This window comes from Plutella xylostella, chromosome 4, assembly GCF_932276165.1.
Source record: "Plutella xylostella chromosome 4, ilPluXylo3.1, whole genome shotgun sequence".
In the NCBI taxonomy this organism is placed as follows: domain Eukaryota; kingdom Metazoa; phylum Arthropoda; class Insecta; order Lepidoptera; family Plutellidae; genus Plutella; species Plutella xylostella.
In genome coordinates this window covers 5,807,111-5,835,091 of record NC_063984.1, presented here as the reverse complement: position 1 = coordinate 5,835,091, position 27,981 = coordinate 5,807,111, and the positions used below count along the sequence as shown (strand labels likewise).

Here is a 27,981-nt window from a genome sequence, read left to right as displayed (position 1 = left end):
TGAATGTCGCTCCGAACCACAACATTTGTCGCAAACATAACGTAAAAGCACATTTTGTACACACAATGAAAACGTTTGGAATTTTTATCTCGCCTCTCAAACACACTTTCACAAACACAATACACTTTACAGCATACACATTTTCTTTCTTAGTTGTTTCCTTACCGCCCACTACCTTAAAGAAAATTTTTATGCAGCAATAACATTGCAAATAGGGGCTCTACTGGTGTCTGTAGGAAGCAAGTTTCAGAGTTGTGCAGTCTCCACGGTGAAAGGTTATAAAACTTTATCTTCATCCAAGAATATTCTTACTAAACTTTCCTACAATATAGCCCATTTCTACCCTCACTTTCTCCTGGGATTTCTTGAAATATTATTTCGCGAGCTAGCTTATTTTAAAAGCGATGATACCTAGCTATTGTAGAGGTAGTCGCATTATCGGACTCGTGAGTTGGGGCATGTTGGCGGAACGTGCCGGGCGGGCGCGGCGGTGCGGCGGCGGCGGCGGCGCGGCGCGGCGTCGCGATACAGGTTCTAATCTTGTTATAATATCAAAGTACGCCGTGCGTTATGATCCGTCCCTCGCGTGCAGACTTGAGAAACCTTCACCGGCTCAATCGATACGTTTAAAGCACCGACGCAAACGACTTTACCAACGGGTTACTGAAAGCTCCTTTTCGCTAAGGCCCATAAGCCGAGGAGACTTACTGAAAAAATATCTACTAAAACTATCGAACCCTACAGCACGGCATACGAGCGCCCAACGAGACGTGGAATTATGTTCATTACAAGGTTTTACTGTGAGCCTATCGTAATCTAACAATATACTACGTTATCGGAGCCTGTATATTTTACGATGATACGATGATATAATGCATATTAGAAAACTAAACTTTTTACTTATGCGTTAATCAGATAAACGAAAACTTCGATGCAAAATCATTGAATTTTTTAAACTATAATAATCATCATCATCAGCCAATAATTATCCACTGCTGGACATATGCCTCCCCCAAGCAGCTCCACAACACTCGGTCCTCGGCCTTTCCCATCCCGCCATAAACTATAATAACCATATTTACTAAGATTACCATTATTATTAATTGATTAACCACGGTTTTTTTTATGTGATGCGCTGATTTTACTTATAGTTTGAGTTTGGTCTGTTTGACGTTAAAGTTGACTTATATTACCATTTATCTTGATGCCGATGTGGTAAATAATCAGACTGTGAGAATAATCAACTGCCTCTGTGGTCTAGTGGTAGAAGCTTCGCTTCATGACCCAGAGGTCCCGGGTTCGATTCCCGGGTGGGACCATCAATTTGTGTTTCTAAATTGTGGTTCTAAGTTTGGTTAGGACACAGAAGGCTGATCACCTGATGTCCGAAACAGTGAAACGATCCATGCTGTCGGATGGGCATGTAAATCAGTCGGCCCTGCGCGTAGCTCTCTCCAGTCGTGTCGGTCAATCCGTCCCATTGGGCTATGAGAGTAATGGAACAGAGAGTGCTCCTGTGTACTGCGCGCACACTTGGGCACTATAATCTACTCCTGCGTAGATGGCTGATCTCAAATGAGAAGGAGGACATTATTAAATAATCAGAAATAACTCTTAACCTCAAAGCTTTTTGCTGGACTTATGCATACTTTTATATGGGGTTCGTTTTCCCGTTCGAGTTACCAACCTAAAACTGTAATACCTATACCAATCATACTCTTCGCAATGTATAATTTATAAAAATAGTTTGAAGTTTGAGTAGTACCAATTTTGCAAAGATGCCTCGGCAGCAAATCGTTTTAAAAAGTTTCTGCAGAGATGATGTAGAACACGATCATAAAAAGAAAATAAAAGTGCATATATCAAAGGCAATTTATCTTTACTGTAAGTTTCAGTTTTATGTACTAGAATAAGAAATCAGTTTTTGCTAACTTTACAACATGCTTATTAATCAATGATTCAATATTTACTAAGAGTAGCAGTTTATCAAATTCCCACAGGGTCCCTGGTCAAACCAAGCATCAGTACTCGTACATGCGATAGGTTAAGATTACGAGTAAATGCTCGAGGAGTTTCCTTCGCCATTTCTTTTCCTCAGTGACCGCCGAGCCTGTGTGAATTGGCGGTACACTAATAATCTAGACAATCAACAAATTGCTGTAAAAAATAATTTACGTTGAATAAGTGATGAATCTGAATGTAGGTACTTATGATATAATTGCCTGCTATAAATAATTTGGTTTTTCATAATGTTTATATTATTAAACTTACTACAACTCCTTCAACCTAATTTGATTTCATATACATAGGTAGGTATAATTTAAATTTTATTTAGAGATAGAGTTAAACACATTGCACCACTTTGGAAGTGTCTGTTACTCGTAAAGAATGTCTTTGTAAAAATGAGATTTTTAGGCACCCTAATAAGAAAAAATATGACATCGCACGTCTAAGCTTATTTTTTTATTTTGTATGCAGGCATGTCCATATTCAGGATGTTGCAAAAAGGGTGTACTAAGCCGAAACCTACATGTGCAGCATGGTATATGTAAGCCCGAAACTAAAATCAGAATTTCAAATAATAATTCATTTTCCATAGAAACTTTGTTGGTCACTGACTTTTTACTATAGAGAATGTTTTTTTACTGTTTTACCCTTTTTTTTACCCTTTAATTTTGTACTGTTTTCATTATATATGAAAATTGAAAAGCTGTATAAATGTAGTCCTAAGTGTAGTACTTTTGGAATAAATCCACTGTGAATAGCGCTCACACATTTCGATACTGAATTAGGGTTCCATTTTAGGCATTCAGTTACTAAACCTTACTATAACTAAACCTTCTATCTCCTATTGAAATTCTGAAAACATAATTAACTAATTATTTTGTTGTCTAACTTGGTAGATTTAAAAATAATAATTGAATCAATTGGTAGCGATAGTTGGACCAAACATAAGGATGCCTTTGCCCAACAGTGGGACATAAGGTAGGTAGTTTAAAAAAAATATAATCAATCTCGATGTTTATCCGCGACTGCGAGTAACGTCGAAGCAAGGACAACGTGGCTATGATGGGGAATTTCAGATGCACAGAATGTGAGTTGCTTGTGTACCTCCACAACTGATGTTCCATCTCACATCATGCCCTGCGAGCCCTGTGTGCCCTTAAGAGACCCCTAGTGGTGGTGCATATCAGTTGCCCTGTTAGTTTCTATTCGTAATTCAGTTTATGACTGAGGCCAGGCAATGACGAGTTCATTTAATTTCTTTCAGCCTTATAACACTCCGTTAATAAGTAATACGAGATTATAATAATCTATCGTTTGTAACTTTCTCCCCTCTGAAAAACCCTTTTCGGCTATTCAACTTTTGCATTACCTGCTTATAATCGACGACCCTGGAAGTCATTTTAAATTGAGGACGTTAGGCTCTCACGTCTTTTTAATATTAATAATATTTAAAATTAATAATATTATTATTTTTAAATAAATCTCACACACGACCACCACTCTCTGTACCCAATGTAACTAACATAAAGCACGAAATAATCAGTTTGGCTTTCATTGTACAGTCCATTAACATTTGGGAGAGTCTTAATTTACTTTTAGTAGACCAGTAATAATATGCCACTTATGCGACCAAAAAAACAATGTCTTATATTATTTGTAGACTGCTAGGGAGATGGACATGTTCAGCATTAAACAAATACCTATTGCAAGACATAAAATTGCAACTTTACATTGAAGACCTGGAAATAAATGGTAAATAATATATTTCAAATATAAGAACAGTAAAATGATCGTTGCAGGTTTCTTCTTGATCTTCCATCAATATAGAAAGCGAAGCAGATGTCAACTACAGCTGGTTGAAGGGGACCAAATGATATAAAGACAATTTGACCCGAAGTCAACCAGCTAAAGCGAACAACGCCTTACACTTTCAGTCGCCAAGCTTTGTCTTCCGGTGACGCCGACTCCTCCGCGCTCGCAGTGTCTTTCCGCTCCCGAGGCCGTCCCACCGCGTCGGACACTCTAAATCAATGCAGTTTGCTAAACATCATGTGATCATTTTAAATGTAAATTATTTTCTTCGCTAACACATTCTCATATATCATTCAAGCACGTATCATCGTGGCATTCCTGTTATTTTGGTAGTTGTACATTCTGTGTAGATATTTGTGTGGAGGAAGAGCGTAGTCCCAAAATAGCGTGGTGTGGCGCGTGCGACGCGGAGCGGCGGGGCGCGGCGGCGGCGGTCGCGGCGCCCGACACATATAGGGCTCGGGCAGCGCGCTCTGCAATCAGACGCAGTGTTAGCTTACCCGCCAGCGCCGCTCGCAGCCGCTCCGCCGGCGTCTCCGCATGTAACCGTACACGCCGCCTCGCTATTTCCGTCCCGTCCACTGCACTAATTCGGGCAGGGTTAACGCGGCGGCCTCCGAGCGCGCGCCGCTCGCTTCCCTCTCGGCTTCCGCACGGCGACACTCAATCTCTCTCTTATCATCGACGCGTTCCCGAAATAAATCCACATACACTTGGTAAAGACCGTTTCATAATTATTTAAAGCTGATTGTTCAAAGGGAACATTTTGAAGAGATAGGTTAATCGCGACGTCATCGACCTGACGTAGGTGACCGTCGAAAGGTTCGTTGACACCTGACGTGACCTTGCATCTCGCTTTATTTGACCCATTGACGGTTTAAAATCTTTGGAAATGTAGATTTTTGGAAATCAGAATTTTTGGAAACGGTCTATCTTGAAAGGCGTTTGGTTTTATTTTTCACCTTTACTTGTTAAAGTTAAAAGTGTTCGCAGAGCAGGTGAGAAACGCGACGGAACCTCAGGTCACTGCTTAACGTTCGCGAATGCATTCCGACCGACGGCGACGCGACCTAGCGAACCTACTAACCCCGCGACGCGAGGGGCCCTGCGCCCCGCGACCCCAGCCCGGCGCCCGCCCCCGCACCCCGCGCCCCTGCTACCCGGTCCAGCCGAAAGCTTCCAAAATACTTAACGACTAGCGGTAGGCGCTAGCATGAGAATCCCCGAGACCAAGATAGATATTTTAGGAGTGCATTGCCCTTTTATAAAAGTGGTAGTGCATCTCGTTGATATGATGTAGCATCTCCCGGCGGGGGCGGCAGGCCGGGCGGGCGGCAGCGCGGCGCCCGGGCGGCCGGGGCGGGCGGGCCTCGCGTCTCGACTGAGAGGCGCACAGCATCGCGCCGCCGCCCCGCGCCCCGCCCCGCCCGCCGCCGCCGCCGCCCAGCCGCTCTGTCTGCTGCGTCTGCAGGCGCCGCGCACACCCGCGCACCCTCGCCATACACATTCATTACAACTGAATGGACACACTCACCGTAAACCCATAAAACCCACGCAATTAGTATAAGGCACAGCTTCAATACTCGCAACGTTTCTATTCAGCATCCGGAGCAGCCCAATTCGTCTAGAGCTCGTGTGATTTCAACTTGGTTTATGCCTTAACTTAGTACCTAAATAAACCACTCATTGACAATATGATTATGATAATTACATAATATATTATAATTATTATGTCCCACTGTAAAGGATGATTTAAAATGGATTAATTTAAAAGGAGGTTTCAATCTCAATGCCTTTTAACACAAATTGATTTTGAATTGGAATTTTCCCCTATAAAAATTATAGATCAAGTGACTTATTAGTTCTTTGAAAATATAAGTGTAAGTATTATAATTTTAACAAAAAATTCACTAAGTAGGTATATTAGGATGATTTTTGTAAAAAAACAATAATATAATATAACATTTTATGTAATACTTTGTATATTAGTCCCTTTAAGTGCCTCAAAATGAGGTTAGTACTTAGAATACCTAAATGATTATGATTTCTACATAAATAACTTCTAAAACTTTTAACATATACAAAACATGGGGTGGGATTCTGTCAAATATTTCGTAATCAATCTGAAGCACGTCGTAAATAAATTCGGGATGGGGCTACAAGAACGTATATTAAGTTTATACACGGAGTAGTACCTACATATCTATGAAATATTTTCATGATGTCGAAAAACTGATAAAAACAAAAACATTTGCCCCACCAGACGTGTCCCGAATCTCTTGTTTTATGACATCTCATCAGGATTCATGGTATCAGTGCCTGAATTCTGCTTACACAAGCATAACTAATGTTTTGACATAGACATGAAATTACAAATACACTGATCTATCGCAACATCTACAGGGAGTTTTGGTAAAGGGGTATTTTGAGTCAAAAGGAGGAGACTCACTAAACAACATTTAATTTCTTGATTTACAAATTCGCCCTACAACCTTTTCAATCACATATCATAATTTAAACAATCAACTGTATAATAGTCACAACATGTATTATTTTAGTACTACTTTTATTTATGACTAATTACCTCCCCACTATATTCTACTACTAGTACTAGTATAAAATAACCTTGAATAAAGAAACCGGAAAACTATATTAAAGACACATCATCCAGGCGCCATGGTCTCCTGATCATGTACTTTCCTAGTACCTACTGGTCCACCTGGTCCAGGAAATAGATGAATACCAGGTAGGCATGCAAGTGCAGCCTACAGGAGCCTAGTCATCACCAGAAATCCACAGGAGGTGGCAAATGAATTACACGTTTCGGTACACCGCCAGAATTTGATAAAAATATTAAGAGCAAAATATCCAAGCTTGTAACTTATTATCTTTAGACTATCGACCGGAAAGAGAAAAAAGCTGCTACTTCATTTTATTCATGAATTAGTTCCTGAACGTGATATTTTCAGATTTTATTAATAGAATATATAAGTTTATAACTATTTTATCGCGGTCGTAAAAGACGAGTGTTATAATAATGGCATGTTAATTTGAATCCGCTGAAGTGAAAAGAAATGCTGCAACCATTTTTTTTACTTTGTGTTGGACATGTGTTATGTATATGTAAATGCATGGACATTTAACCTTATTACCACAAAGTTTAAACAGCGTTTGAAACGTGTGATCAAACTTGGTTATGGTCTTATTTATGAGGATATTCCAGAAAATCAAAGATAGTACCATATCATTTTATTTTGAATCAAGTTACATAGTTCATTCCAATTTAACTTGGAAATGATTGTATTGATGACGTGGAGGAGACGGCGGGAGAGCCGGTGCCGCGACGTTGTCACTACTCCCGTGATTATTTCCCGCGAACACAATTAGAGAGGAGTGGTTGGTTACGGGCCTCCTGTTTGTTTTAATTACGTCGAAATACCCGCTCCCGCCCACGCTCCGCCCGCCCGTCCCATCCACTTTCATTGCAAATTGCAAACTCCGTTAACGATAAAAAATAAACCTATCTACCTACGATCGAAATTCCAAATTACAAACCGCGTGTGTAGCCACTGTCGGCAATAATCGTAAGTATTGATCAATTAACTACACAAAACCACGATAGTCGATTACAATTGGATACTATCTGCTCTGTGGTTTTATGCGGTGTGGCAAATGTGCAATGTTAGACTGAATTTGGTTGGTGAAATTTTGTTTTGCGCCGATGCGAACACGTTGTGCGAGGGAATAAATCATCGCTCTATGAGCTACTAACATGGAATGTTTGAATAGCTGGGAATACAATAAGTTGTATTTTAGTAATAATAATGTTAAAACCCATTTAATTTAATGCCCAGTACCGATGTCGATATTGAAATAGTTTCGGTAATGAAACGTTTCAAAAAGCTGTATTGCGAAAAGCTCTGAGGCAGCCTTAATTTTGCCAATCATTCGAAACGAAACGTTTTGCAATGGATTTAGAGCAGCTACATAAATTCCGATATTTCGATCCAGTTGGGCTACAGGCTTTTTTTAGCATTTTTTTATTAATCAATTAGGACACAGTTTTTCAGTGGAATAGTTTGTTGCCATTTCTATTTACTATACACACACTCTGCTTATTTCGTACAAAATGTTGAAAAAAGGTATGGTAAACAGTTTTTTTTACCGATGTTCAATACCCTTTTTATTCAAAAAGTAATTCTGGATTTAGAAAATGTGCGTTTTATTTTTGTTTTGGTATAGAAACTAAGGTCACGTGATTTTCTAATTTATTAAATTTAAATTTACTTAATTATAAAGTATAGAAATAGTAAATTGAAAAAAGAATGTTCAAATAGATAATCGCATCACTTGTAAAATCCCGCAAATATTCTCACGACCTTTTAATATTGGTTTTAAAACAGGTCCAAATCTGTTTTAGGTTGGAAGTTTATATGTGGACATTTCTGACATTGTTACTATCAAATGTTGAAAAAAAAACCCGAACTGTCTCATATGCATATCCACCAGCAAAAGTACGATATCTTTCTACATAAATATGTCCACTGTTCTTGAACTTGTGTGTGTTTTAAAAGATTGATTAAACAAATTATGTAACAACACTTGTCTATGGTGATGTGTTACCTCCAAATGTTCTCTCTCTTTCAAATTATGTGCGTCGCATATTTTTATACTAACCTATGTAATAAGGTCAGTGCAGCGATTATAAAATTTACGAACCTCCGTTTACTTTGCGTATTATCAACTGTCACTGTCAAAATGTAAGGCGAAGGAGAATGGCCAAATCTCTATGGCGCCATGACCCGCCAGAGCAGCCATTGATGAAACATATACTAATGTGTAGCCCAGCACTACAGTATATCCTGGTGTAAACTTTATTATTATGAGGCATGGGAGAACGAAGATATATGTGCTGAAAGATCAAGTCTTTGCACTTTACTAAATATTTCCCTCGAGCTAAGTAATCGTTTTTAAAAGTGGTTTAGATTTTTTAATATATTTTTCCCTCATATAGGACACCTTTATCACTGAATAAAAATTGGTTTGGTTAGTGGCTGCAATTCTAAAAGACCGAAACTACGTTGGCACTGTTCTTTTTCCCTATGTTTGTGTAGTATCGAAAATAGTATCGAATTGCCACGTAAGCCCGTGATAGGCCCTCAGTGCCTGAACTTATACAATAGCAAATTCTTCTGAATGGAAATAAATGGATTACAAGTAGGTACATTTATTGGTTCTATCGTGAGTTTCCGAACAATGCTATAATGAATATTTTAGTGGTATTTTTGTCTCCCTCTACTGGGTAAATACATCCTTATGATTACTCCATCCCATAGGTTATCTTTTAAGCCTAGGCTACAAGTAAATGTGGAAAATCAGCTCTCGTTGATCGGTAGTTAGATGATTACTCCATATATTGCTGCCAAGTACACCATATATGTCCGTCTGATTTTAATGGGTTAATAGGTATACGTTGAGTAGGTGATCGGTATAGTGATGTGACCCACGGTATCGTTGTGTAGTTTTATATCTAAATAATAATTTTAAAAAACTACTATAGTGAATTAAGTTACTTAGATCCATACAATCAATCACTATTATAACTCATAATACCTTTTATCCTTCAATGCAATATTACCCGTTAGCAAACATTTCACTCGTCACACATTCTCGCAGAGAAGCGCTGTAATCATGACGCTGCACTATTTCCGCAACGACTCCAGGTATTACTTTTATTTCATTTTCCACATCGGAATCTGAAAGAAGTCGCTTCCGCCGTAGCTGTGCGGGCGGTGCTGAAAAATAACATGTTTCGTTCGGCGCGCGGCTGCCGAGGCGTATCAATTGAAATTTCCTCCATCGATCAGCGCTGGTAGCTGCAGGGATCGCTCAGTAATAGTCGCTAAATCGCAGACGGCTGCCCCGGCCCCGCCGCACGCAACCATCAGCTGATGTTACCGTATAACGTTAGGTGGAAACTTAGGGAAACTTTCGGGGCTGCTTATTACAAATTGCTGCTTATGTTGGATTGCGGGCATATTTTCAACTGACATCATAAATAGAAGATATATGTTAAACTAGGTAATTAAAAGTAGAATCACAAACCGTAATTAGCCATGTAATTGCCATTAAGTTTTATGATCCGCCTACGAGCACGGCCACCATCTATTTCACTTTCGAAATTCGGCAGCTTTTGATAATTTCGTATTCGCCCGAACTTCGCCAGTAATTGGGCAGAAATTGCCCCCGTGCTTCCGTATGTTCAAAGTCTTTTACTCACTGAGAACGGCACAAAGTCGGGATGTACTAAAATTTCGTTTAAATTCGGATGTTGGGCTGGTTTTACCGATCTCCATTTATTTGGTCTATATTCGTATCTGACAACTACTGCAAAAGTTCATATTCGGTATTTCTATTCCAAATGAAGGCCATCTCTCGTAAGATGTAATATCAATAGATACAAAATATATAGGTAATATCACATTAATAACGTTCACAACAGAATATAATGAACGTAACGTATAACAACAACATGTATATTTTCATAACGTATACTATCTTATGACATAATATGTGTTGAATTTCCCATCGCCGTCAAAACCCCTAGCTCCAAAGCCTAAAGATAGGTGCGATGGGTGTGTAGAGTGTATACCTCGTCTATGTAATATGGTTCGTTTTTACACCTCGTATTACATACCCCCAAAAAATTGCCTAAAAAGTACATACATACCGCATGAACGGGTTACTCGTGAGTTTTTGTGAATTGTAAAAGCTAGGAATACCTCGAGAGAATAAATAACGAGCCGGTAAACAAAAGCAATGTCATATGAGTTATGCCTCTCCGCCCGCCGCCGCCGCCGCCGCCACCCGGCTCTGGCGGCCAAGACTCGTGCAAACACATTTCCTGCTCCATTGTTTCCTAATTTTTCTAAGTTTTCTCTCGTCCGTGCTCGCCCTTTTGTTCCGAATTTACGTCCCGCGCTCCCCCCGTTTCATTGTCTTGTTTTATTGCCCTTTTCGGTATAAGTTTTGTTTGCGTAACTTTTTAATGCTGAGAGACAATCAAGAGGTGCCCAGTAGAAGTGGAGCGTTTCATCAGTTAAACTCCTTTCCAGTTTATGTTTAACTTTCTGTCGGGTCACGCCCGGGCCTGTGATGAATTACAGGTCCGCCAGTTTAGTGGTGCTGGTTTTCTACTTTTTGTTTCACCCATGTTATTGATAGATTTCTTTGTGTTGTGCATTCCAGCTCTACTGTCGTAACAGTTCAATTCGTAGTAACGAGTACATAGTGGAAATACTACATAGCCATCCTAAACGTCGAGATAAGCCAGGTCTGAACAACAACCGTAGCCACGAAGCAAAAAGAGAACTATGTCTATATAGTTGAGCTTCAGCTTCTCCATTTGCTTTTTTTAATGAAGCTATCGACTGTGCACTTACCTCAAGCGACATAGAGTCTGAATGGCGAACCAGTTGCTTTAGAATTTCTAGAGTGGCTTGGAATTTGCAGAGCTAGAGTTTGCTTGGTCCGTTGTGTCCTGTCCATGGAATGAAACACTAAGCGCTGCGACTGCCGGATTCAAGATTGAAGAGCGCAGCACCCGAGTGGCGTGACTGCTCCGTAACAGACTTTATTTATAGAATGGAATCTTAAGGAAGGAAAAGACGAGCTATTTTCAGTTTCTATTCGTGTTATTGTTAAATATTTAAGAGCGCACGTTAGGGTTCAATTATGGTAGCCTATTTAAATAGCTTTATAGAAATAAAATAACTGATTAAATTGCACCCTGTATAGTAAGTATCTACTATGAATGTAAATATTATGGCTGATGGAAAGCTAAGACTTGTGGCAACCATGCACATGCATTGTCCGAACTAATCGATATATGAGTAAATGCTCGTTTTTTAAGAAAATCTTATCTAGGTAAATATGTACACAAAAAGGTACCTACCTATTTAAGTTCATAAGTACCTTACCTACTTACTTATTTTATTTACTCAAAAAAGAGACACCGTCTGTTAAAACTTAAAACTAGACACACTCTACGAAGACACGGACCAGACTCTACATTAAGAAAGTTTAAAAGAATTAAGTTTTTTCCTTCACAAAGTTTACAGTACAGGTTCTCAACTTTATGTGCAGAACAATGAGATGTACTTAACTATATCTAAACTATAAGCACGTACCCTTCAGTGCATACATCACGCAGTGCAAATCAGCTGGCGCAAGTGCGAGTATCAACCCTGCAGGGCAGCGCTAACGGGCTAATTATCAAACGGCTAATGAAGTTTGTATTCAGCGGGCGCGGGGCGGCGCGGGGCGGCGGCGCGGGCGGCGACGTGCCCGGACTGGCAACGCTCCCACCTGATCACTCCCCCCATCCACACTAAAATTGCAGAGAAAAAGTTTCATCGCAGGGGAACGTGAATGAAATGAAAAATTGTGTCGGTCGCTTTCGGGATTATTCCTATCGTACGGTTTCTTGGGATACATTTTTGTTTCAATTCATCAAGACGCCTTTTTTGCGAAGAAATGAGAGTCGTTTCCATCTCAGTGGCTTATTGCATTACTTCTCAGATTGTTCAAGTATTATTGTTGAAACAACGGCACCTTTAGCTCGTTTTTTTTGTGTGCTTCGATCTCGGATTGCTGAAATTCTTGAACGCTTCAGGAGGCACACGGTACAACGGCTGCCTTCCACTTTCCAAGTTGATCGTATTGACTTAGGATCTCTTTCACCCACCTCTAAGTAATTTGTTGGGTAAAAGTTATACGGTAACTCTTTGGCAAATAAAATTGTTTTCAGCTACGATAAAGTAAAAGCCTGTGCCAAGGTCTGTCTTGCTAGTTTTATTTCGAGTTTTGACGACCAAATGGTAGTGGTTAGTGAAAATCACTGCTATGCCGAAGCTCCCGGGTTCGATCCCCGGCCAGGGCAGATATTTGTTTAAAGATTGTATTGTCCGATACCCATATTACAGTTTCTGCTTAGCTTATGCGGATGGCCGTGTGTGATGTGTCACCACATAATATTATTATTTATTATTTAAGGGAACATCAATTCAATCTGCAGTACGTGCCTATGCTACATTGGTATAATTTCATTAGAGTGATTCTTTGAAAGCCTGCAGAGAGTTTGAGCTCCCAGTATCAATGTAGACATTACTCACGAGCACTAAATCAATGTAACTCTCGGGAGAGGCGAGCGCTCGCAGTCGCGACGCAATCATCTCGACGGACATAAATACAAATAAAATGTAAGGTATGCTTGTCTAAAAAGAATTAGAATTAATGAGGCAGCGAATCATGAAACGCCAGCGAATTTGTTGCTGTCTATGACAAAAGTAAATTGTTCTCTCTTATTTCATTTCACATCATTATCTCGACTCCAGTTTTCAGGATCTCGCGCACGTCTCTGTGCAAATAAATTAGGTCACCTTGATTACTGGAGCCATTCAAGTATGGCGGCGCGGGGAATGTCTTGCTTCATTTAACTTTTTTCTTCAAAATGTATTCAGTATTTTACAAAGACTTGTAATATTTTACACCAGCGATATATGCCAATCTATACTAAGTACAATATAAATATAATATGAATATGATATGAAAAAAAACAGGATACTTACATAAGCGTGCGAATATAATTTTCAGTAAAAATAAGTTCATTCTTTCTGCTCTACGAAAACTTCCATTACAGAAACAAATATGATGTGTTTAGATAAGTCGGTATTGTTGCGAAGTGCAGCTGCCCCGTAAATCCTCTCTCAACAAAAGCTTATTCAGTATTTATAGGAGATCTCGAAAAACAATAAAAGTGGAGAATAGAACGGTCAGATATGGGCTAAATCTAGACGTGACTAAGCTCCAAATAAAGTACAGCTTTGCCGAGATAGATAAGAATGTAATTAAACTCTTCCATGGCTCGATGTCAGCGGTAGTGTTGTATTGTTCGAGTCTGAGGTTGTACTTGTCTAGGATAGTTGTATTCTCTTGACAAAATAAGTTTGCAGTAACGTCAGGGGAATTACGAGTACCTATATCCCCGAGAATTACATTAGGTAAATTATCTTATGTCGGGTACATTGTATCAGCTCCGCTTCACAGACGATAAGTATAGTTATCAAGCGAAATCGAATCTCTAATGAATAAATAATACTTGTGATTAGTAGCCTAACTAGTTGTATGAACTTGACTATACATCACAAAGGTGATTAAAATCGTGATTGGTCAACAAGCATTGCTGATGCACCGATGCAAAAGTTGAGCTGGAATATGACTTTCTCAGACTGAGCATCGAAAAAACAGAAGCGTCTTCGCCATGAGCAACCCACCTGGGCTGGGCTACATATGAAAAGCTTCGTCAAGAATGTCATGATCTTTATCGGCCGATGAATGATTTTGGCGGCGCTTTTTCAGAGAGGCCTATATCTATCTATGAAAAGTATGGAACATAACGGGCTGATGATGATACGTATAACGTACTGGTTCAACGTTAGCATAACTATATACTTAATCCGTTTTTTGTGTCTCTTTTACGGATTATGATACCTACAATCGGCTGGTTTACTTACCTATTATTTTAGACGTTTTTATGATATTATTGTAGCTATATTTCCATACACGTGTACGTGGTATAACATAATATACTTATGCAAATAAATGCGAGCATTATACCCCGTTTTCCAGTCACATGACCCTAATAGACGTTGTTGGGTCTATTCGCCTTTACCCAACAATATATCTGCGGTTATTATTTAGAAAAGATAATTCCGGGAAGCGGTTTATGAGCGGCGCGGGGCAGCAGCCGGCGCGTTACTGATGGCCGGGGCGAGCGGCGGCGGCGGCGCGGGGTCCGGGCCGCAGTCACACATGCTCCTAATTACTCATTTAAGACTCAACCGCTCTAAATATTTCACTACTCTCTCTCTCCTCCCGGCGCCACAGCTGTGCGCTTCCATTTACTTACAACCAACAAACCGCTTAATTCGCTCGCTCCTGATGTTCTGATACCTACACTTACGTCAGCTGATTCATGCATGAACTCCAAACATTTAACTACCGGGGCAGAGGGCATGCATATTTATTTTATGTCGGTGAATCCGCCTGTTTCTTTTTTTATGTTTCCTACGTCCAAATATCAGTTCAATTCGAATCTACATTTTAATACTCGATTGCCTCACTCGTATTCCTGCCTGGCTACTTCCATATATTCATAAGATATTGTGATACATATTCTTATACTGTACCTCTACACAGTCATTAGCATACGTATCGACATATTCACGATCACATCAGACACTGCTTGGGGCGGTATTGAATATTCTCTATTGCTATTTTCACTGCCGTCTCTCCACTCCACTGCCCGAACACACATAATTTAGTTTATGGTCGGGTATGGCAATGTAATAGCGAAACTACACATATCTTATACATACGTATGCATATAAATCTTAACAAAAACTTTAGTTGTTCCTTACTTGTAGCTACAAATTACTCGAAACCATGTTAGGAGCTTCCAACAATTTTCAGATTTATTTGCACGGCGTCCTAAAGCACGTCAGTAGCGCGGCGGCGGCGGCGGCGGCTTGGAGGCGCGCCAGATCCTCGGCTGGCTGCTATTTTCGCGCATCACCCACGAAATCCAACATGCCCCATATACTTATGACATTTTTATGATAATAACTCGTTTCGATTGAAGTGAGATGCTCTCACAGACTAGTTGGCCATCTATGCCGACACAACGGAGCTGGGCCGGTCAACTATTATTACACATGCAAATTCATTCATGCGTCATCGAAATAATAAAAAAAACCAACCGAGTTCCACACTACAAGTAATTCTACTATGAAACGGCTTTTGTCTAGTATTCATTACAACCCTGTCATAGTTTAAAATTCTTTTGTTGGGAATACACGTTGCATGCAATGCAATGCAGGAATAAATTATAATCGGTCTTCACATAAAGCAGTTTCTAAGAGTTAACCTTCCGAACAAACTGGTAGGTCGAGATCCCTTTCTCATAGAAGTCCTTTGTGTGATAGTAAAAGGCGTGCACTATTGAAGGGCGCTGGGTGGAAGTGTGGGGTCGGATGTGGTGACGCGGCCGCGGCACTCCTCCGCCGCGCCTGGCTGCCCGCGCCGCCGCCGCCGCCGCCGCCGCCGCCGGGATGGTCTGTGATCACTGATCACAGTGCGTGCGCGCTGTCATTGCCCCAGTCTCGCCGTGTGGACACTGCCCCTGCCCCCTCCTGCAAGAAACAATAGAAGGGACCCCGCCGCGCTCTTACCCTTTAACATCTCAAACGGTTTACCTACTCAAACTCTTGAGCAATTAGATTTCTGATTCCGACATTCTTTTTGATACAACAATGAGCACAGCTCTATTCATTCACATGGCAGGATATTAAACGTGATCTCTATTGTTATTTTATAAATATTCGTAATGATTATTTGTTGATCCGATTTCATTAGAAAAAATACATAATAAGTAAGTATAACAATTCAATGTGCATAATATAACTACACTAAATGCAGGTTCACAAAGTAAAACACTACACAAATTGTTACAGAGTGACGACATACTTCACCCTCTTTTCACTAAGGTAGACTACCCCTCGTTCGAACACCCAGTACACATCTAAAATCCTTTAAGTACATTCCATTGAATATTGGTAAAAATCCTAAGACTCTATAAAACATAAGTATGTGCATCGAATCCTTGCCCTTATAAATTAAAGACATTGTGATCGGTCACGTCATGCTCCCCCCCCCCCCCCCTTCCCCCTGCCCCGCGCCTCCCCCCGCGGCGCCCGCGGTCCATTCAGCCGCGACCGAGCTTCGACCTCATTCCCAATAGCTCCAAAACCCGATCCTAACCTAACCTAGATCTTTACAATTCTTAGATCAAGGCTAGATGAAAAGAAATGCGGACGTCATACTTTGGTTTAATCTCTTCTTCAATTCAAGGGGCAGTGAATGCTTCTATGTTTAGATTGAAGTTACCTAAAAAAAAACAGTTTGTTTCCCTCTACTGTTTTATTGGATAATTGATCTCTGCAAGGATTCACTGTTGTGTTGCAATAATAAACATAACAAAACATTTTAAAAGATACTCGAAAAGCTTGTTGTACTTATCCAGTATCACATTGTGCTTATGTTTATTAATAAAAGGGCTTTGATTATAGATATATTATTATATTATTGTGTTCAGTGCGAGAGCTTTTTGCTTGTGTAATTAGAAATAGTGAAAAATTGCCTTAGTACCTTAGCCGTGATGCGATGATAGTTGTTAATTTTCGCATCACTGTTTACGGTATCTCAAACGGTATACAAATCTGATATTTTTAAAATTTATAATTAGAACCACAGTCCAAAACATAAAACTAACAAAATTCAAAGTCATAATTACTGCGTTCATAATACCAAAACTTCAATAAAAGAAATGGAGCAGAGTTGTAGAGTTTACTGGAACAATAGGCGCTGGGTGTAGCGGGAACCGGCCGCGCCGCATAATGAGATGCAGTGTGTCTCCAGATGTGGCGCAGGCGCAGCCAGACCCCGCTTTTTGTTTCTTTCCACTTTTTTGCTATCCGTCCTTTTCATCATTACCTACACAATGTACACGTACCTACTTTTATTGGCTAAATCATGGGAATCTGTATTGTCCTATTATTCTGGTTGTAATAAAGACGTTTAGCTTAATTGGTTTGTTAGTGCAGGGATGTGTTAGTATTTCCCATGCACGGGAAGATCGGTTTTGGTTCATGTTGGTTATTATAACTATTATAAGAACTACATTGTAAGTTATGATTTTAGTAGGGTCATTTTATTTCAGAAACCTAGCTTGTACTAGATATTTCAAGATGTACCTACATGAAAAAAAATATATTGAAAATAAATTAATCAAAGAAGTAAAATTTAAGGCGACGTTAGATATCTAACGCAATCATTATCCTAACTTTATTAATCAATTTAAATTAACGGCGTTAATTTATAAAAACAATGCAAAAGAATTCAATAAAACATAACATAACTCGGCACAAGAAAATCCTAGCTGCATCGTCTCGCCGCGTTTGTAAAAATTGCCATTTTCTCCATACAATTGAGATTTAATACCCTGTCACTGCTGGAAGGAAAAGAACAAAAATAAGAACATGGCATTCGCTTGCAAAAGCAAATCCCGGGTATTAGAGTTTTGCTCCTGTTGTGTGTCGCCTGATCCCGCCCCCACATGTAGCGCAATCATTAAACCATATACCTAGCGCCCGGACCCACCTAAACTTGTAGGGTGTCTAATATGGATTATGGAACTTTGCACATTCTGTGTGCATATTTGTGTTCTTTTCCTTAGGCTAAGAATTAATTATAAAAAAGGATGAAATGCGTGTTGCATCTGTACACGCCTGTAAGAGCTGTAAGTTAGATGTAGGTAGGTACATTAGCAGCCTAGATCGGATGTTTTTAGTGCGGGCCGCTGCTAGCTTTAGCTAGAAGTCTAAATATACTCGCAGCCCTCCCGCCGCGGTGTCGACTTCAGCGCGTTTATTTATGTTGCCTCCGTCAGAACTGTTACCTACGCCAGATGTTACTTTACGACAACTTGCTCGCTACCGAAAAATATACTTAACCATATTCCACACCGACTGGCCCCAAATTATTCCGCCATTCACTACCCTGATCTACATTCCGCCGATTCTGCCACTAATATCTGAGACACTCTTTTTGTGATTTATGGCTTCCATACATTACGTGCAGTGGACAGTTTGCGTACGAATTATTTGATGGAAGTATTTCATCCTGGGTTTTTTTCACTATTTCAAGAAGTCCGACAACACACAAAAATCAAAATATATAAATTCAGTTCAACGAAACACTTTCGAGACATTAAACACGTTTGAATATCTTTATAAGAGGTGTCTTCCATCACAATCCTTGAGCAGCAGTCCACGCATGGGGTCACGCCCGCGCAGCTCCATACTTCTTTACATTCCATACGATCGATAAGCACTATGGGAAGTAAGGAAGCACGGAACTAGCGCTAGGCTTCTTGATGTGCGTGGTGTCGTAGTGCTGGCACGTGGGCGGCGGCGATGGGCGGCGGGCGCCGGCGGGCGGCGGCGACCGGCCTGCTGGCAGTCCGCGGAGCACTGGCGACCGCTCGCTCGTTGCGCACGCGCAGATCAGCTCTAAAAATGGACTCGACCGGCGAGGTTCGTCGAGGAACGCGAGTACCATCCATTCCAAATTTGTATTTTCCCAAAATAGAACGGACGATCTGCGACCATCGGATCGGTTACTCAAATGCGCGCGGGCTGCAGCTTCGCGGCTGCAGCGGCGCCGCGGACTCGCAGACGCTTATGTAAGGAGCACCGTGAACCGTACCGCATGACGACCGCTTTCAAAATAAACTGAAGTGTAAACGCCGGGGCTGCGGGCCGAGCGGCGCGCGCGCACATGTGCCCCGCGCCCGCTGGAGGGGAGCCTATTATTAGGACCAACACCATCCACCACTGTCACCTCCCGCAGGGTACTGGGGCTATACATAGTTCTCCACTCGTGGACTGGCAATGCCTAGCGTTCACTGACCCTCCGACATACCACGAATCAACTTTACTTCCAGAAAGTTAAAATAGTCAAATTAATGGTAATATTTGTAATTATTTCACAAAACAAAGATACAACCGAACTAAAAATAAGTAGATAACATTGTATTGTAGAGCAGCGGAGCGGCGAGTCCGCCGTACCTCTGTGAATGTAGCGGACGTTCACTCACTCAATAAAAGAATTTTTGGCAAAGTTTTGCAGACAAACAAGTGGGACCACAGCCAACTCATCTTTTGTCTGTCTGAAAGCAACATCCCTTGACTCTGTACAATGTTTGAAATAGCCACATTGATAGAGGTACACTCGTATTCACGTAGCATGCAGCATTTTTTTATATACTAGCTTATGTAATAGGAACTTGTACAGGTTCTTCTAATAGGAAATCTTTAAAAAATAAACGTCAGGAACAGATATCGGTGGATGCGATGGCTCGAAGCTTGAATCAGGCTGAGTCATTAAAAAGCGTTCATGCGCTACAATGTCGTCGCGCGGGTAAAAGGTTTTTCAGTGCCAGTGAATAAAGGTATTTGTTCAATTTACGTAAAAAGACAAAGGAATTTCAATTATTTTCAAAATAACTCAAGAGGCTTTCAGAAATGAGCATTTTATTAATATTTAAATTAAAAGAATTCATTCTGTATCTCAAGTACACCGCCTTTTGCCGGCACGATCTGCGCCCAGCGGCTAAGTAAGCACGTGGACGTTCATTACGTTTCCCCGAGCAATGAAGACGCTCCAGAACTCCAGATATTGAGTGAAGAATTGTGGCGATGCTGGCTGATCGCGAGCGTGCGCGTCCAAAGAGCGCCTGTTGAATATTAATGCGACATTGTTATTGGCCACTAGTGCCCGCTGTTGCCCCAATCGCACATTTCCATAACTTACTATTCGGGATCCGCGGGGACCCAGCTCGCGGTACGAATATCATCACTTGGACCGCTTATTCCCCGACCCACTTTATAAACTGTGTCTCCTCAAGACTTCGTTATTTATTCATTACCCTCCTCAGTAATCACTAATACCTACAAGCGGCTTCCGCTTTCTGGAATACTCGCAGATGATTTTTTTTTGGTAGATTCGTACCTTTTAGTTGCTTATAAAATTGTATGATTCTTAGAGATTTTCTTATGGACCACTAGCAAGGGTTACATACTTAATATTAACATATGTACTTAACGTAAACTACATAGATATTCACAGCATGAATTGCAAAATATTTATGATAGAATTAAGTAGATTTGACTATTTCAATACTTCTGAAAATTTACGATATTTGAAAACTATCTTCACGGAAAACACGAAGTCTCATTATTATTTACTAGACCCTGTTTCCAGTGATATTTTATGTTACTATGTCAATGCCTATTTTATAAGTTCCTCAATTTCAAACTACATAATCAGAAATCAACCGTGTAGATGGACTCCTGGACTTCAGGCCTCTTCAAAAGATTACCATAACACTCTGTCCTCAGTATTCTTTTTTCTAGAATCAATGTACAAACATAGCAAACCGACATTTAATTAATACGATGATATACTTTTGATAGCAATACCAACCACGTTATAGGCCAGAAAAGTAAATAAATGTATTTGGTAATAATACATTTTAGAATAAAGTATGTTAAAACTTGAAAAGAAAATTCGTATACAACTTAGTAAAATCCTATCAAAGAGCCTTCCGTTTGCCTCTCTTCATAAAGCTTCTTTATGTTTTAACGTGATATAAAAATATAAAGCTGTTTATGGAACCAAAAAGATACTGTTTTTTATTATACAAATACAATAAAAAAATAATAAATATCTACATCAATAAAATTGTTACTACAACCCGCGCAAAGTTTCTAGACACCTGGCCCAAAAATCTACCCCACGCCTTCTTCCCCGCGCGAGGCCCCGCTCTCGTCCTTTTGTAGCGTTAGCATTAAGAATTATCAGACGATTAACAATAAATATTTTATATCGCATACTTTTTTGTTACTACTTTAAAAAGTAGGTAACAACTTGAATACTTGAAATGTAAAAATATGATAATTTGAAGCGTCCGTAGTCGAGCGGGCCTCAGTGATCGTAACTGATCGCTGAGGTTAAGCAACAACTGACACGGTCAGCCATTGGATGGGTGACCAATTTCAAGTAGTGCTTTTCTGGACGCTTCCGTGCTTCGGACGGCACGTTAAGCCGTGGGTCCCGGTTGCTGCTTCGGCAGCAGTCGTTAAGCCTAGTCAGAGGCCTTCGGGCGGTTTGAAAACATCTGACAGTCGGGTTGCCCACTTACCCGACAACTCTCTCAGCACAAGCTTGCTTGTGTTGGGGTCCACCAAACCGCACTTGGACAGCGTGGTGGACTAGGCCTAAACCCTTCCTTCATTGGAAGGAGACCCGTGCCCCAGCAGTGGGGTCGTGATGAAAAATATGAAAAATAGTTATTTAAACTAAAGATTATGAAAGTTACAAAAAGTTGCAGTGTTTGGTAAAAATTAAAAGGTGGTGATATAAACAGGGCTACCACACTAGGCTAGGCCTGCGTCGTGGACAGTCAGAACTTATACAGGGTATTGCAAAAAGGGTATACTAAGCCGAAACCTACAAAAACTTTGTTGGTCACGTGACATTTTTACTATGGAGAATGATTTTTTGAAATTCCGATTTCAGTTACGGGCTTAGATATACCATGCTGCACATGTAGGTTTCGGCTTAATATACCCTTTTTGCAACACCCTGTATAAACAAATATTTATACATTTTATTACAATATAACAAAAGTCAGGTAAGTATGTTTTTCGCATGCGGGATTTTTGATAACCCGCATTTCATTCCCAAATTTCAAATATCGGGGCGCTACATGTATATTATGTTTTCGTTCTCGCAACAATTTTCTTTATAAAATTATTTTTAAATTATTCATTAAAACTGCGCAGTATGGGGAGGTTTCTTATTTTTCCGAGCTTAATTATAAAAATACTAATAGCAAAGAGGAAGAAAATAAATATTTTTTTAAATATCGATATTACTTTTTTTGCAGTCAGTACTAAAGACAAATGTCATTTAACCCAGGTGTCTAGTTATCTCGCCCGCCTTGTATGGTTCGTACAAAAACACAACAACGAAAACATGTGATCAACACATTCTTTATGCCAACATCTTGGGGTGCGGACGGGACGGTATCGGTACAAGAACCAAGAACCGTATTCAAATAATGAGGAATGCCTTCAAAGATAAATAAAGGCTCTGATTAATATCTCCCTTGTCTCAGCAAGGGTTAGGAATGCCCCGGCGTTGGGACCCGGCCGAGACTCGCATTGTGCGCATAGTGGCGCGGCCGAGCCACTCCCCACTACATCCATGCTGCTCTGATTCTTCTATAAACACTCATGGCATGCCTGTAGCATATACATTGTATGTAATATGCCACATACTAAATAACTATCAGTATCATGCCATAAAATGTGTTATGACTCTCATGCGGTCGTTGGCTGATCAATCGCAATGTGTACCTAACGTAACTATAATAACCACGGTACGTCCATAGTACAGTTGGTTACACTACCTACGTACAGAGGTTATATAATGTACCTATGCCTTCACACTACATACAATTTACCACAGCACATTAGTGTAATGAATGGGCCTGCATTGATTGCTACTGTGCTAATTATGATGCTTTCATTGGTAGAAAGGAAAGCAAATACAATATTGACTCTCAATGTGCTCACAAAGTGATCTTCGTCCTCATATGCAAATTAAAGCAAACAAAAAATATGGTCGTGGGTCGGCTATAGAGCAAAAATCGACTTTAAAGACTGTCGTTACTAAGGTAGGTTATAGGTATGTGAAAACTTAAATGAAGGGCTTTTTCGTGCGTATCTTTTCTGTTATTTCTGTATAAATGTATGTGGTAGTTTGCAATTATAATTTGCTAGAGTGACGGCGACCGCCAGGCGGCAGCCGCTCGTGTCAATATCATTTTCGTATAATTTCCACTTCAGCAGACGACAGCGTAGACATACAATACAACCGCCATACAAAAATACATATTTTATATTCCTCAAAATGTTGATAGCATTAAATTGTTGAATATTAGTCCCTAGATCTCTTCTTACTTCTTATATGTATTCTTTTAAACAGACGAGACGTTCACTGTTTTGTTTTTAATTATGTTTGGGTTATTTTACACTCACTACATTTTCAGTACGGAAAATCATGTAAAACAAAATCTTGATTGAAGTATGTATTCACAAATATTCACTTATTTTAAATCAATCCCAGTTTCAGTTGGTTTAGTTATAGTGACAGTACTGTACAGAGGAAGTATAGCAAGCCGCGCCAGCAGCCGGCGGGCGGCGCGCGCACACTGCGCCCGCGCACCCGGAGCTGCCGCAACCGTTGACCTTATTTAATTACTACCAACGTTTTACTCACCCGTTCCGTACTTACATTCCATATTAAAATGAGTATCGCCTAATTTATTACTCAATCTACTCAATTAAGCATGTCGAACTTTGAATACGTTGTTGAGTCGAACCCGCGCGCCTCCGCACGCTCCGTATAATCAGCTTGCAGCGCTAATGCATCTTGATTAGGTGATGTTAACGCGAACCTCTTATGCTATTTGTGTGTAGAGTTGAACACCCTCGCTAGCCGCTCTGGATACATGTGGTTTATGTCGACCAGGGGACGTGACGAGTAATCAAACCAGAATTAGACTAGCATCACGCACCTAAATAAAATGTGCGTTTCCTTCAAGTTACTACTTGGCCTATCTTATAAAATGTGGCCGCTAACTCTAATAATAGACGGTGGCAGGGGGTTTGTGGAGTTACTTTTTATGGACCCAGTGGGTGATATCGCCCATGAAGAAATAACAGCGTACCTACACATGTTCGTGAGATTGCTACTGTTGCTAGTCAGCCGCGTGGTGAGTCATGCCACATGCCTGCGACATGAACTGTTCGCATACATCATTTACCACCGCAATATTCGCCCAAATCCCTAAAGAATATCATGAATTTCGCTTCTGAATCGCGGACACAGTGAAACACTTTATTTTACGACTTTACACAGAGCGTCCCGAACCAAACTAGTTTATACTTTGCTCGTGCAGTAACGAGTAATAAATTGGGAACTATAAATGTTTTCACAGTCGTAAAAATAACTATCACAGCTTTGAGTAGAACTTTCACTTTATGTGGCTGCCGAGGGTCTTTCTATCGACTTATCTACCCACAGCCTCGGTTAGATTGGTCCCTGATTTAGGTCTAGGTTAATTAGGAACAAATGCTGTCTGACCTCCGTCAGAATATAGATTTATAAGACCACCGCGACCGTGCTTGTTAGAGATGATTTAACGAAGCGGTTGAAAGTTTAATGATGTCTTTAACTAAAACTAAGATAAAACATGGCATCGTTGATTTTTATAATTACCCAAATCTTTAACTAAAACTAATATAAAACATGGCATCGTTGATTTTATAACACAAAATACTGATTGTATTCCGCAGCGCAATGAAGATAATCCTGGGCAAGCTGCCGCGGCCGTGGATAGTGGACGATGCGAAGGACGACGGCTACACGGCGCTGCACCTGGCCGCGCTCAACAACCACGTGGAGGTGGCCGAGCTGCTGCTGCGCGGCGGCGCGCGCCCCGACCTGCAGAACGCCAGCCAGCAGACCAGCCTGCACCTGGCCGTGGAGCGCCAGCACACGCAGATCGTGCGCCTGCTGGTCGCGCACGGCGCCAGCCTCAACATCTGCGATAAGGTAGGTGGAAGGAGATCTGAGGAAGAAGGGCCTAGAGCCGCAATAACAACTATTGTAATTAAGGCTCCAGTACACAGTGGCCTGTGATGGGCCACGTTTTGCAACGCTCATCTGTAGGTCACATCCACAATCACTTGGTGTTCAAACAATGGCGCATGGCTCATTGCTGCCTGGAAAACCTCTTACGACGGACGTTTATTTATGTATTTAGGACCCCTTGCACCAACAAATTAAATCTAGATTTAGTGTGAAACGTCGATTTAAGAAACGTCAGTCCATATAAAATTTGACACTAAATCGAGATTTAACACTAAATCTAGATTTAATATGTTGGTGCAAGGGGCCCTTACTGTGTTTATTGTGCCCTAAAACCGACAACTCCCCGATTGCGCATCACGATTAACAATTGTCTACCATCATATACCATTAGCCCCTGTACACAATGGCGATGGCCTGTAGTGGAGCAGCATGGGCCATTTTTTCCAGTACACCTTAACTTTTTTTCTATTCTTATAGCAGCGAAGAACATTGCTGTTCTCTCTCAATCTCCGTCGAATTAGTCCCTTCATAAATTCTGTATTATCAGGACGGCGACACGCCGCTGCACGAGGCTCTCCGCCACCACACGCTGCAGCAGCTGCGGCGGCTGCAGGACCCGCCGGACGCGCCGCTGCTGCCCTCGCTGCACCACCACGACAAGAAGTCCTCCGCCTCCATCGCCTGCTTCCTCGCCGCGCACGGGTCTGATCTCACGCTTAAGAACAAGAAAGGTGAGGAAGCTACTAGCCATTGCAACAATGTAAAATGCATGGAAGCTCACACATACGAATATGAGAGATATGCGTCCTTGTTACTTTAACTTTATTGGACGGGTATGGGTGGAGAACGACGTGGTCTCCTGCCCTTTTGGGTAATATTACGACATCCAGCTACTACCGACTGCCTGTCAAAGGTCGCAGGCTCGCAGGTTAGCGGGCTGAAGCGTCCTTCGCTAAGTTTCCCGAATACATTCCTTTATAAATCGTCAACCACAACTGTTATGAAGTTCTTGACATGATAATACCTATAAGGTCGGCCCATTGCCACTTCAGTTACTTAGCAGTTTTTAAGAACTATATTAGTAACTGCATCTTAGGTCTCTCATTTTTACTTTTATCTATAAAATAAGTTCTTCAAACAAAACGAAGCATAGACTCTCCACAAAACGCAAATAATATTCACAAGGGTACTTTATTACGCCGGCGTCTACGTTAATAATACGGATATTGTGGCGGTAGTATATATTTAGCGCAGAAGTACCCTCTAATTACTGTTTAGCATAATTAGGTACCAATTAATTACCCTAGATACCGCGCTCTGTATTCCGAACCTATTCTCTCTCGTAATAAACTGAACCCGAATGGAAAGTTTTCGGCACACTATCTTTTGTGTCTACATAATAACAAAACATTACACATGGGACGTAGGCACTTAATGAATTCCATAAATTTTGTATACAATGTGGAACGGGGAGACGGTTGGTAGGTATAGTAATTTGAAATGAGGTTAACCTTCTGATAAAAATTAATACGTACGTATAGGCTACGTAGGTATTTGTAGGAACAAAATAAAGTGAGTTACAGCATTCTATCAGTCATATCTAAAAATAAACATAACAATAACTTTAATTCCAGGCCAAACACCGCTAGACTTGTGCCCCGACTCGAACCTGTACAAGACCATTACAACGTGCCGCAAAGAGGGCGCCACTGGGCTGCCGACCGAGGCGTCAGTTGAGGAGAGCTTAGCCAGTGTTCCCAGTTGTAGCACCAGCGTGGCCGGGCCCAGCGGAGTGGTCCCTGTCGCCAGCACGTCAGCCGCGGGCGACGCGCCGGCTGTCGTGGACATAGGGCCCGTGGCCGACCCCACGACGGACGAATGCCTCGTGTGTTCCGATGCCAAGAGAGACACGCTGTTCCGCCCGTGCGGACATATCTGTTGCTGTAGCGCTTGCGCTGCGCGGGTAAGCGTCGTTTTACAGTTTACTTATCAGTACCTAAAGCATAGTAATATTATTATTCTGATGTCAGCCGTAGTGGAAACCCAGATGGCTTTTACCTAGTTCTCAAATACTCAGAATCTGTTGCGCTGCAGGAAGGCTAAGGGCCACAAGTTCAGTCACTACGGCCAAGAAAGGTGTAAAATTACCCACAACACCTACCTAGTTCTCAACTGCTCAGAATCTATTGCGCTGCAGGAAGGCTGAGGGCCACAAGTTCAGTTACTACGGCCAAGAAATGTGGAATTACCTTCAATAAACACGTGTCTGTTATATTGGCACTTATTCCACGGAGCCATAGAGCATACGCGTACTTCCGCCCTATGCTTAAGTTTACTACATATAAGACCCCATAATATCTCGTCTCCAGGTGAAGAAGTGCCTGATCTGCCGCGGCGGCGTGCGGTCGCGCGCGCGCGTGGGCTCGTGCGTGGTGTGCGGCGAGGCGCCGGCCGCGCCCGTGTGCGCGCCGTGCGGCGACGTCTGCGCCTGCGCCGGCTGCGCGCCGCTCGTGCGCAAGTGCGTCACGTGCCGCGCGCCGCTGCAGCCTGTAGCCAGTGGCAGTGGGCAGAGGGATGGTGAGTGATACGGTGTATTCAGAGTCTTCTTAAGCTGCGTACAGACCGGGCCAACGAACACCCAACGAACGCCAACGGTTATTCCAACGATGGATATTTAGCAACGAAGGTCAACGAAAAACGTTCGTTGGGCCTGTCTGTACGCGGCTTTAAGTTGCGTACGGATAGTGCGTACATTGATAT

The 27,981-nt window shown here is 41.3% G+C and overlaps 1 protein-coding gene across 4 annotated transcripts in view; it reads left to right on the top strand.

Moving 5' to 3' along the window:
- LOC105384093 (E3 ubiquitin-protein ligase MIB1) overlaps positions 1-27,981 on the top strand; it is a 148,026-nt gene that overhangs the window by 118,551 nt on the left and 1,494 nt on the right. For all 4 annotated transcript variants that reach the window (XM_048632070.1, XM_048632076.1, XM_048632088.1 and 1 more), the window contains 4 exons: positions 24,924-25,182; positions 25,769-25,952; positions 26,856-27,184; positions 27,591-27,798. In XM_048632070.1, the coding sequence (XP_048488027.1) occupies positions 24,924-25,182; positions 25,769-25,952; positions 26,856-27,184; positions 27,591-27,798 (980 nt within the window). The remainder of the gene's footprint in view (positions 1-24,923; positions 25,183-25,768; positions 25,953-26,855; positions 27,185-27,590; positions 27,799-27,981) is intronic.